The sequence below is a fragment of the Hyla sarda genome, chromosome 2 (genome assembly GCF_029499605.1).
Source record: "Hyla sarda isolate aHylSar1 chromosome 2, aHylSar1.hap1, whole genome shotgun sequence".
Lineage (NCBI taxonomy): Eukaryota > Metazoa > Chordata > Amphibia > Anura > Hylidae > Hyla > Hyla sarda.
In genome coordinates, this window is record NC_079190.1 from 4,955,869 (window position 1) to 4,967,584 (window position 11,716).

The 11,716-nt window shown below is 43.2% G+C and overlaps 1 protein-coding gene across 2 annotated transcripts in view; it reads left to right on the plus strand.

Annotated features, from left to right (window-relative positions):
- Positions 1–9,225, plus strand: part of ARAP1 (ArfGAP with RhoGAP domain, ankyrin repeat and PH domain 1) — a gene marked incomplete at its 5' end in the record, with an annotated part of 31,967 nt that extends 22,742 nt beyond the window's left edge. Inside the window, 3 exon segments of one of the 2 annotated variants that reach the window (XM_056561063.1) lie at positions 914–1,066; positions 5,681–5,722; positions 8,079–9,225. In XM_056561063.1, coding sequence (XP_056417038.1) covers positions 914–1,066; positions 5,681–5,698 — 171 coding nt within the window. 2 annotated transcript variants of the gene reach the window in all.
- Positions 9,226–11,716: the final 2,491 nt, after the last annotated feature.

An 11,716-nucleotide genomic window follows, 5' to 3' on the forward strand; every position in this document is an offset into this window, starting at 1 on the left:
ATATATTGCCTCTTGAGAACGCCGTGTGACGGCGAAACATGTAGAGGCGGCAATCTTGTGTTTTAACTAGTGTCACAACCGGGAAGTTTGGGCTTCTGCAGAGCCCTGTATACTGGAAGCCATGCTGCTCCAATAACTATTACCCTCCCATGTGACATCTGCATTTTTTAACTATCACTTTCTGGAATCGTTACCTTTTAGATATACACCATTAAAAGTTATGTTTTAGGGGAAAAATTTGAGGTGTTTTGCACCCCAGGCCACGGCCTTGGGGTTTGGTTAATTGTATTGTTTTGGCCTCATAGCCCCCCTCCTTTCTGGGTCGTTCTGTAGTTTTTAGTCCCTGTATGTGTGACAGTCCCTGTATGTGTGACAGTCCATGTATGTGTGACAGTCCCTGTATGTGTGACAGTCTCTGTATGTGTGACAGTCCATGTGTGACAGTCCGTGTATGTGTGACAGTCCGTGTATGTGTGACAGTTCATGTGGGACAGTCCATGTATGTGTGACAGTCCCTTTATGTGTGACAGTCGATGTATGTGTGACAGTTCATGTGGGACAGTCCATGTATGTGTGACAGTCCATGTATGTGTGACAGTCCCTGTGTGACAGTCCCTGTATGTGTGACAGTCCATGTGTGACAGTCTCTGTATGTGTGACAGTCCCTGTATGTGTGACAGTCCATGTGTGACAGTCTCTGTATGTATGACAGTCCCTGTATGTATGACAGTCCATGTATGTGTGACAGTCCCTGTATGTGTGACAGTCTCTGTATGTGTGACAGTCCCTGTATGTGTGACAGTCCCTGTATGTGTGACAGTCCCTGTATGTGTGACAGTCTGAGGGTGACATAGTCATCACATGCCGGTGGTATTTTGGTGGTAGTCATGGCGACCTGTCGTTGTGCCCGCAGTATGGCAGCCTGTGGCCGGAGCAGACCACATCGACGAGGACGCGGAGCGCACAGCTGGACGCCACCTTTGGGAACCTTCCGCTTATTCCAATACGAGGAAGTGAGACGGATATAAGGAGGAGTATGACGGCTTTCACCACAGACCCGCTCACGGTGAGTGACGCCAGAGGGATCGGGGAGGTGCAGGCGAAATATGGTGCGGGGCTAATATACAGGGCCGGCCCTGCTGATACCATAATATTCCGTAATACCGCCTCCCTATACCATAATATACTGTAATACCCCCCTCCCTATACCATAATATACTGTAATACCGCCCTCCCTATACCATAATATACTGTAATACCCCCCTCCCTATACCATAATATACTGTAATACCCCCCTCCCTATACTATGATATACTGTAATACCGCCTCCCTATACCATAATATACTGTAATACCGCCTCCCTATACCATAATATACTGTAATACCCCCCTCCCTATACCATAATATACTGTAATACCGCCCTCCCTATACCATAATATACTGTAATACCCCCCTCCCTATACCATAATATACTGTAATACCGCCCTCCCTATACCATAATATACTGTAATACCGCCCTCCCTATACCATAATATACTGTAATACCGCCCTCCCTATACCATAATATACTGTAATACCCCTCCCTATACCATAATATACTGTAATACCCCCCTCCCTATACTATGATATATTGTAATACCCCCCTCCCTATACTATGATATATTGTAATACCGCCCTCCCTATACCATAATATACTGCAATACCCCCCTCCCTATACTATGATATATTGTAATGCCCCCCTCCCTATACTATGATATATTGTAATACCCCCCTCCCTATACTATGATATATTGTAATACCCCCCTCCCTATACCATAATATACTGTAATACCCCCCTCCCTATACCATAATATACTGTAATACCCCCCTCCCTATACTATGATATACTGTAATACCGCCTCCCTATACCATAATATACTGTAATACCCCCCTCCCTATACCATAATATACTGTAATACCCCCCTCCCTATACTATGATATACTGTAATACCGCCTCCCTATACCATAATATACTGTAATACCCCCCTCCCTATACCATAATATACTGTAATACCCCCTCCCTATACCATAATATACTGTAATACCCCCTCCCTATACTATGATATACTGTAATACCGCCCTCCCTATACCATAATATACTGTAATACCGCCCTCCCTATACTATGATATACTGTAATACCGCCCTCCCTATACCATAATATACTGTAATACCCCTCCCTATACCATAATATACTGTAATACCCCCCTCCCTATACTATGATATATTGTAATACCCCCCTCCCTATACCATAATATACTGTAATACCCCCCTCCCTATACCATAATATACTGTAATACCCCCCCCTATACTTTGTTATACTGTAATACCCCCCTCCCTATACTATGATATATTGTAATACCCCCCTCCCTATACTATGATATACTGTAATACCCCCCTCCCTATACCATAATATACTGTAATACCCCCCTCCCTATACTATGATATATTGTAATACCCCCTCCCTATACTATGATATACTGTAATACCGCCCTCCCTATACCATAATGTTCTGTAATACCGCCCACCCTATACCGAGATATTCTGTAATACAGCTACCCCCTCCCTATACCATAATATACTGTAATACCCCCCTCCCTATACTATGATCTACTGTAATACCCCCCTCCCTATACTATGATCTACTGTAATACCCCCCTCCCTATACTATGATCTACTGTAATACCCCCCTCCCTATACTATGATATACTGTAATACCGCCCTCCCTATACTATGATATACCTTAATACCCCCCTCCCTATACCATAATATACTGTAATACCCCCCTCCCTATACTATGATATACTGTAATACCCCCCTCCCTATACTATGATATACTGTAATACCGCCCTCCCTATACTATGATATACTGTAATACCCCCCTCTCTATACAATAATATACTGTAATACAGCTGCCCCCTCCCTATACCATAATATACTGTAATACCCCCTCCCTATACCATAATATACTGTAATACCCCCCTCCCTATACTATGATATACTGTAATACCCCCTCCCTATACTATGATATACTGTAATACCCCCCTCCCTATACCATAATATACTGTAATACCCCCCTCCCTATACTATGATATACTGTAATACCCCTCCCTATACTATAATATACTGTAATACCCCCTCCCTATACTATGATATACTGTAATACTCCCTCCCTATACTATAATATACTGTAATACCCCCCTCCCTATACCATAATATACTGTAATACCCCCCTCCCTATACTATGATATACTGTAATACCCCTCCCTATACTATAATATACTGTAATACCCCCCTCCCTATACTATAATATACTGTAATACTCCCTCCCTATACTATAATATACTGTAATACCCCTCCCTATACTATAATATACTGTAATACTCCCTCCCTATACTTTGATATACTGTAATACCCCCCTCCCTATACCATAATATACTGTAATACCCCCCTCCCTATACCATAATATACTGTAATACCCCCCTCCCTATACCATAATATACTGTAATACCGCCTCCCTATACCATAATATACTGTAATACCCCCCTCCCTATACCATAATATACTGTAATACCCCCTCCCTATACCATAATATACTGTAATACCCCCCCTATACTATGATATACTGTAATACCCCCCTCCCTATACTATGATATACTGTAATACCCCCCTCCCTATACCATAATATACTGTAATACCCCCCTCCCTATACCATAATATACTGTAATACCCCCCTCCCTATACCATAATATACTGTAATACCCCCCTCCCTATACCATATTATACTGTAATACCCCCTCCCTATACTATGATATACTGTAATACCCCCTCCCTATACTTTGATATACTGTAATACCCCCCTCCCTATACTATGATATACTGTAATACCCCCCTCCCTATACTATGATATACTGTAATACCGCCCTCCCTATACCATAATATTCTGTAATACCCCCTCCCTATACTATGATATACTGTAATACCCCCTCCCTATACCATAATATACTGTAATACCCCCCCCCCTATACTATGATATACTGTAATACCGCCCTCCCTATACTATGATATACTGTAATACCCCCCTCCCTATACTATGATATACTGTAATACCCCCCTCCCTATACCATAATATACTGTAATACCCCCCTCCCTATACTATGATATACTGTAATACCGCCCTCCCTATACTATGATATACTGTAATACCCCCCTCCCTATACTATGATATACTGTAATACCGCCCTCCCTATACTATGATATACTGTAATACCCCCTCCCTATACTATGATATACTGTAATACCCCCTCCCTATACTATGATATACTGTAATACCCCCCTCCCTATACCATAATATACTGTAATACCCCCCTCCCTATACTATGATATACTGTAATACCGCCCTCCCTATACTATGATATACTGTAATACCCCCCTCCCTATACTATGATATACTGTAATACCGCCCTCCCTATACTATGATATACTGTAATACCCCCCTCCCTATACTATGATATACTGTAATACCCCCCTCCCTATACTATGATATACTGTAATACCGCCCTCCCTATACTATGATATACTGTAATACCCCCTCCCCATACTATGATATACTGTAATACCCCCCTCCCTATACTATGATATACTGTAATACCGCCCTCCCTATACTATGATATACTGTAATACCCCCCTCCCTATACTATGATATACTGTAATACCGCCCTCCCTATACTATGATATACTGTAATACCCCCCTCCCTATACTATGATATACTGTAATACCGCCCTCCCTATACTATGATATACTGTAATACCCCCCTCCCTATACTATGATATACTGTAATACCGCCCTCCCTATACTATGATATACTGTAATACCCCCTCCCTATACTATGATATACTGTAATACCCCCCTCCCTATACTATGATATACTGTAATACCGCCCTCCCTATACTATGATATACTGTAATACCCCCTCCCTATACTATGATATACTGTAATACCCCCCTCCCTATACTATGATATACTGTAATACCGCCCTCCCTATACTATGATATACTGTAATGCCGCCCTCCCTATACTATGATATACTGTAATACCCCCCTCCCTATACTATGATATACTGTAATACCGCCCTCCCTATACTATGATATACTGTAATACCCCCTCCCTATACTTTGATATACTGTAATACCCCCCTCCCTATACCATAATATACTGTAATACCCCCTCCCTATACTTTGATATACTGTAATACCGCTAGATCACTTTAAGGTTTCCGTCCCTTTAAATCTGTGTATCCTCCCTGGGCTCTGGGCGTCTATTATAGGGATGATGGGTATTACGGGTCTCGTGTGCAGTAAATTATTACGTTCTCCGCTGGAGATGAGAAGCTGCGCAGTGATTGACAGCTGGGATCATCTAGAGAAGAAACGCGTTGCTCCTCCGGTGGTGAAGGTGGGAGGGGAGGGGGCGCTGTGCTCATTTACACTTATGTGGTTACAGATCAGTATATACGTTTTGGGGTTGGGTGTCTGATCCGGGGGGTGGTCCTGTAGGATGAGGTGTTGTCCTTCTTCTGGATCCACACACTATAATGTTGGATAAAGTCGACATTTTGGTCACTTTGTATTTTTTTCTTACAGCTCCTCGGAAACGTATGAGGTCGGGATCCCTGCATCTTCCAGGTAATCGACTTCTCCTTGTTTTCTGGATCCCGTCACCTGATCTTTCTGTATTTCAGCTGCAGAGAAGTTAAAGTCCAGATGAGCCGTACAGATAGATCCGGGACCGGCAGTCAGCGCCAATCCAGCGCCAAACTCCACTCAACAGATTCCTTATTGTAGGAATGTCTAATGGACAACGCGTTTCAATATCATGAAGCCCTCTTTTCAAGTCACTCATAGACATAATGTCTTATTGACAACGCGTTTCAATATCATGAAGCCCCTTTATCAAATCACTCATAGACATGTCTAATGGACAACGCGTTTCAATATCATGAAGCCCTCTTATCAAGTCACTCATAGACATAATGTCTTATTGACAACGCGTTTCAATATCATGAAGCCCCTTTATCAAGTCACTCATAGACATAATGTCTTATTGACAACGCGTTTCAATATCATGAAGCCCCTTTATCAAGTCACTCATAGACATAATGTCTTATTGACAACGCGTTTAAATATCATGAAGACCCTTTATCAAGTCACTCATAGACATAATGTCTGATGGACAACGCGTTTCAATATCATGAAGCCCTCTTATCCAGTCACTCATAGACATAATGTCTTATCCACGACGCGTTTCAATATCATAAAGCCCCTTCATCAAGTCACTCATAGATATAATGTCTTATTGACGACGCGTTTCAATATCATGAAGCCCCTTTATCAAGTCACTCATAGACATAATGTCTAATGGACAACGCGTTTCAATATCATGAAGCCCCTTTATCAAGTCACTCATAGACATAATGTCTGATGGACAACGCGTTTCAATATCATGAAGCCCTCTTATCAAGTCACTCATAGACATGTCTAATGGACAACGCATTTCAATATCATGAAGCCCCTTTATCAAGTCACTCATAGACATAATGTCTGATGGACAACGCGTTTCAATATCATGAAGCCCTCTTATCAAGTCACTCAGACATGTCTAATGGACAACGCGTTTCAATATCATGAAGCCCTCTTATCAAGTCACTCATAGACATGTCTTATTGACAACGCGTTTCAATATCATTAAGCCCCTTTATCAAGTCACTCATAGACCTAATGTCTTATTGACAACGCGTTTCAATATCATAAAGCCCCTTTATCAAGTCACTCATAGACATAATAGGGGAAATTTATCAAAACATGTTCAGAGGACACGTTGCTGAGTTGCCCGTAGCAACCAATCAGATCGCTGCTTTCATTTCTCAGAGGCCTTTTCAGAAATGAAAGCAGCGATCTGATTGGTTGCTATGGGCAACTCAGCAACTTTCCCTCTGGACAGGTTTTGATAAATCTCCCCCAATGTCTTATTGACAACGCGTTTCGAGTCATAAAGCCCCTTTATCAAGTCATTAATAGAAATGATGTCTAATGGACAATTCGTTTCGAGGCATTAATAGACATTGGGGGAGATTTATCAAGACCTCTGCCGAGGAAAAGTTGACCAGTTGCCCATAGCGACCAATCAGATCCCTACTTTCATTTTGCAGAGGCTGATTGGTTGCTAGGGGCAACTCACCCACTTTTCCTCCTCACAGGTTTTGATAAGGTCCAGAGGAAAAGTTGCTGAGTTGCCCATAGCAACCAATCAGATCGCTACTTTCATTTTTGAAAAGGCCTCTGAAAAAAAATGAAAGCAGCGATCTGATTGGTTGCTATGGGCAACTCAACAACGTTTCCTCTTCCCCATAGTACAGAGCAGTGTTTCCCAACCAGAGTGCCTCCAGCTGTTGCAAAACTACAACTCCCAGCATGCCCGGACAGCCAACGGCTGTCCGGGCATGCTGGGAATTGTAGTTTTGAAACAGCTGGAGGCACCCTGGTTGGGAAACATTGGTACAGAGTCTTGTGTTGGGTGTGAAAGCATAAATATTACTTCCATCGGCGGCCAGGTCTTCACGTGGTCGTATTTTTTCGCAGCGTAACCAGAGGCCTTTTGAAAAATGAACGCAGCGATCTGATTGGTTGCTATGGGCAACTGGTCAACTTTTCCTCTGAACAGGTTTCGATAAATCCCCCCCGTTATCCTTTAGACCAGTGATGTCCAAACTCCAGATGTTGCAAAACTGTAACTCCCAGCATGTCCGGACAGCCATGCTGGGAGTTGTAGTTCCTACACAACGTAATGTGTAATAGTTCTGCCTGCACAGCTCATCTGCATATGCAACGATATGGACGACCAGAGCCGGACTATGGACTATCCCAGCTGATTATTATCAATACATTGTAATATTGTGGTGCCTATATATATGCACAACCACTCTATGTGAGCGTCCATGTGACTTCCTGCTCGGTTATCATTGATTTTCTTCACCCTTTACAGGTCGCCTCTGACCTCTCTATCTGGACCGACTCCTTGGCCTTGGCACTCGTAGAGCGTGGCGCCGAGGGAGATGATGGCGAGGAGTCTGCGCCTAAATAACCTGGACCATATGGATGATTGGTGTATAGTAGATTGTGCCTTGTAGAAAGCTTTTTGTACATACCACCCCCTCCCCCTCCCCCCCAACCTCTCCATGGACCGTGGTGGCCTCCACCATCCCTCTAATCCAAGACTTGAAGGAGAAGGCTCCGCCCCCTGTGGCCTTATAGACTTTGTATATGGATTTACCTTCTCTGCCGGAGACTTTGATGCACTAACACTGAAGGAGACGTCTGCCGGGGATCGATTCGGGGGTCTCGTGACCTGTAGTAGTTTAGGATCAGTGGGGGGTGGGAGGGGAAGGGGGATATGTTGGGTTTTAACTGTGAACATTTCCATGATGTCCATCAATGGGGACAATGGCTGCACCTGATAAGTGACATAGGACGACTAGAACATTAACCGGTCACTGTATGGCGCCACCAAGTTCTCCCAGGGTGATGGAGACATCTGAGCGGCCATGATATGGACCTTATTGCTTCCTAGTGCCCCAGAGTATCCTTTTCTCCAACACCGACTGTTGGTACCCAGAAAGGACCACACAAAGATGGCGGCTGGTGTCAACACTCCAACACCGACTGTTGGTGCCCAGACAGGACCACACAAAGATGGCGGCTGGTGTCAACCTCCCCTAAAAGCTGTCACCAAGACAGAGTCCTTCATCTCTGGCTGATCCGCCATAGGGATGACCCCCTCCCCCCCCACCCATCACCTCAATCGGCAAGGAAATCTGCCCCAAAAACTCATCTCAGTTTTGGGTGTTATATAGATGGGGGGGGGCGCCCAATGTTCTCATCACCGCCCACTGCGTCACGTTGTATCCCCCTGTAGAGGACGCCATCGGCAAGTCATTGTAATTCTCAACCATCAATAAAGACGACGCGTTTCACTGTGTGTCTGATGATGCTGCTGATCTGCAAAGCATGCTGGGAAACATCATTTACTAATAGCGTCACCCCAACCCAAAGGAAAAGGGGGCAGTACAAGACCACGGTATATAGGGACCACCTGCTCCTGGGTATAATGGAGGCCATTGTGTGTGAGCAGCAGCCCCCCTAGTGGTGGAGTAGTTTATAACAATACAGTAAATCACTTGGTCAGACTCCTCCTTGCAGAAATGAACGGCTCGTCCTGACTGTCCCTGAGTTGCGCAATTTCCTGCGTGTCTTCCCCCCCCCCCACCCCCTCCGTGCCCTTTTATCTCCACCTCTCAAGGTCTCCTTAAAAATCATCATCCCTCAGATAGGAAAGTGGAAGAGACTTAAAGGGGTGTTCCAGGAAAAAACTTTATATATATCAACTGGCTCCAGAAAGTTAAACAGATTTGTAAATTACTTCTATTAAAAATCCTAATCCTTCCAATAATTAGCAGCTGCTGAAGTTGAGTTGTTCTTTTCTGTCTGGCAACAGTGCTCTCTGCTGACACCTCTGTCTGTCTCGAGAACTGCACAGAGTAGAAGAGGTTTGCTATGGGGATTTTCTTCTACTCTGGACAGTTCCCGAGACAGATGTCATCAGAGAGCACTTAGACAGAAAATAACAACTCAACTTCAGCAGCTGATAAGTACTGGAAGGATTAAGATTTTTTAATAGAAGTCATTTACAAATCTGTTTAACTTTCTGGAGCTAGTTGATATATATATAAAAAAGTTTTTCCTGGATAACCCCTTCAACTTGTTAAGGACCCAGGGTGTACCTGTATGTCCTGAGTCCACTCCCGTTCTATAACGGGGGGCAACGGCGTGGCCCTGTGTCATAGCGGGTCCGGCCCGGCCTCTGACAATGGCCGGGACCCGTGGCTAATAGCGCACGGCATTGAATGCAGTGCTACACACTATTAACCCTTTAGACGCGGCGTTCAAAGTTGAACGCCGCGTCTAAAATGAAAGTTAAACCATGCCGGTTAGCTCAGGGAGCTGTTCAGGATTGTCGCGGCGAAATCGCGGCATCCCGAACAGCTTACAGGACAGCTGGAGGATCCCTACCTGCCTCCTCGCTGTCCGATCGCCGAATGACTGCTCAGTGCCTGAGATCCAGGCATGAGCAGTCAAGCTTCAGAATCATCGATCAGTGGTTTCTTATGAGAAACCACTGATCAATGTAAAAGACCAGTGTGTGCAGTGTTACAGTCTCCTATGGGATAACAATGATCAGTATAAGAGATCAGTGTGTGCAGTGTTATAGTCTCCTATGGGATAACAATGATCACTGTAAAAGATCAGTGTGTGTAGTGTTATAGGTCCCTATGGGATAACAATGATCAGTATAAGAGATCAGTGTGTGCAGTGTTATAGTCTCCTATGGGATAACAATGATCAATGGAAAAGATCAGTGTGTGCAGTGTTATAGTCCTCTATGGGATAACAATGATCAGTATAAGAGATCAGTTTGTGCAGTGTTATAGTCTCCTATGGGATAACAATGATCAGTGTAAAAGATCAGTGTGTGCAGTGTTATAGGTCCCTATGGGATAACAATGATCAGTGTAAGAGATCAGTGTGTGCAGTGTTATAGTCTCCTATGGGATAACAATGATCAGTATAAGAGATCAGTGTGTGCAGTGTTATAGTCTCCTATGGGATAACAATGATCAGTGTAAAAGATCAGTGTGTGCAGTGTTATAGCCTCCTATGGGATAACAATGATCAGTGTAAAAGATCAGTGTGTGTGCAGTGTTATAGCCTCCTATGGGATAACAATGATCAGTATAATAGATCAGTGTGTGCAGTGTTATAGGTCCCTATGGGATAACAATGATCAGTATAAGAGATCAGTGTGTGCAGTGTTATAGTCTCCTATGGGATAACAATGATTAGTGTAAAAGGTCAGTGTGTGCAGTGTTATAGCCTCCTATGGGATAACAATGATCAGTGTAAAAGATCAGTGTGTGCAGTGTTATAGCCTCCTATGGGATAACAATGATCAGTATAATAGATCAGTGTGTGCAGTGTTATAGGTCCCTATGGGATAACAATGATCAGTATAATAGATCAGTGTGTGCAGTGTTATAGGTCCCTATGGGATAACAATGATCAGTATAAGAGATAAGTGTGTGCAGTGTTATAGGTCCCTATGGGATAACAATGATCAGTATAATAGATCAGTGTGTGCAGTGTTATAGGTCCCTATGGGAGCTATAACACTGCAAAAGAAAAGTGAATAAAGATCATTTAACCCCTTCACTAATAAAAGTTTGAATCACCCCCCTTTTCCCATAAAAAAAAAACAGTGTAAATAAAAATTAAACATATATGGTATCGCCGCGTGCGGAAATGTCCGAATTATAAAAATATATCATTAATTAAACCGCACGGTCAATGGCGTACGCGCAAAAATAATCCAAAGTCCAAAATAGCTTATTTTTGGTCACTTTTTATATCATGAAAAAATGAATAAAAAGCGATCAATAAGTCCGATCAATACAAAAATGGTACCAATAAAAACTTCAGATCACGGCGCAAAAAACTAGCCCTCATACCGCCCCATACACGGAAAAATAAAAAAGTTATAGGGGTCAGAATATGACATTTTTAAACGTA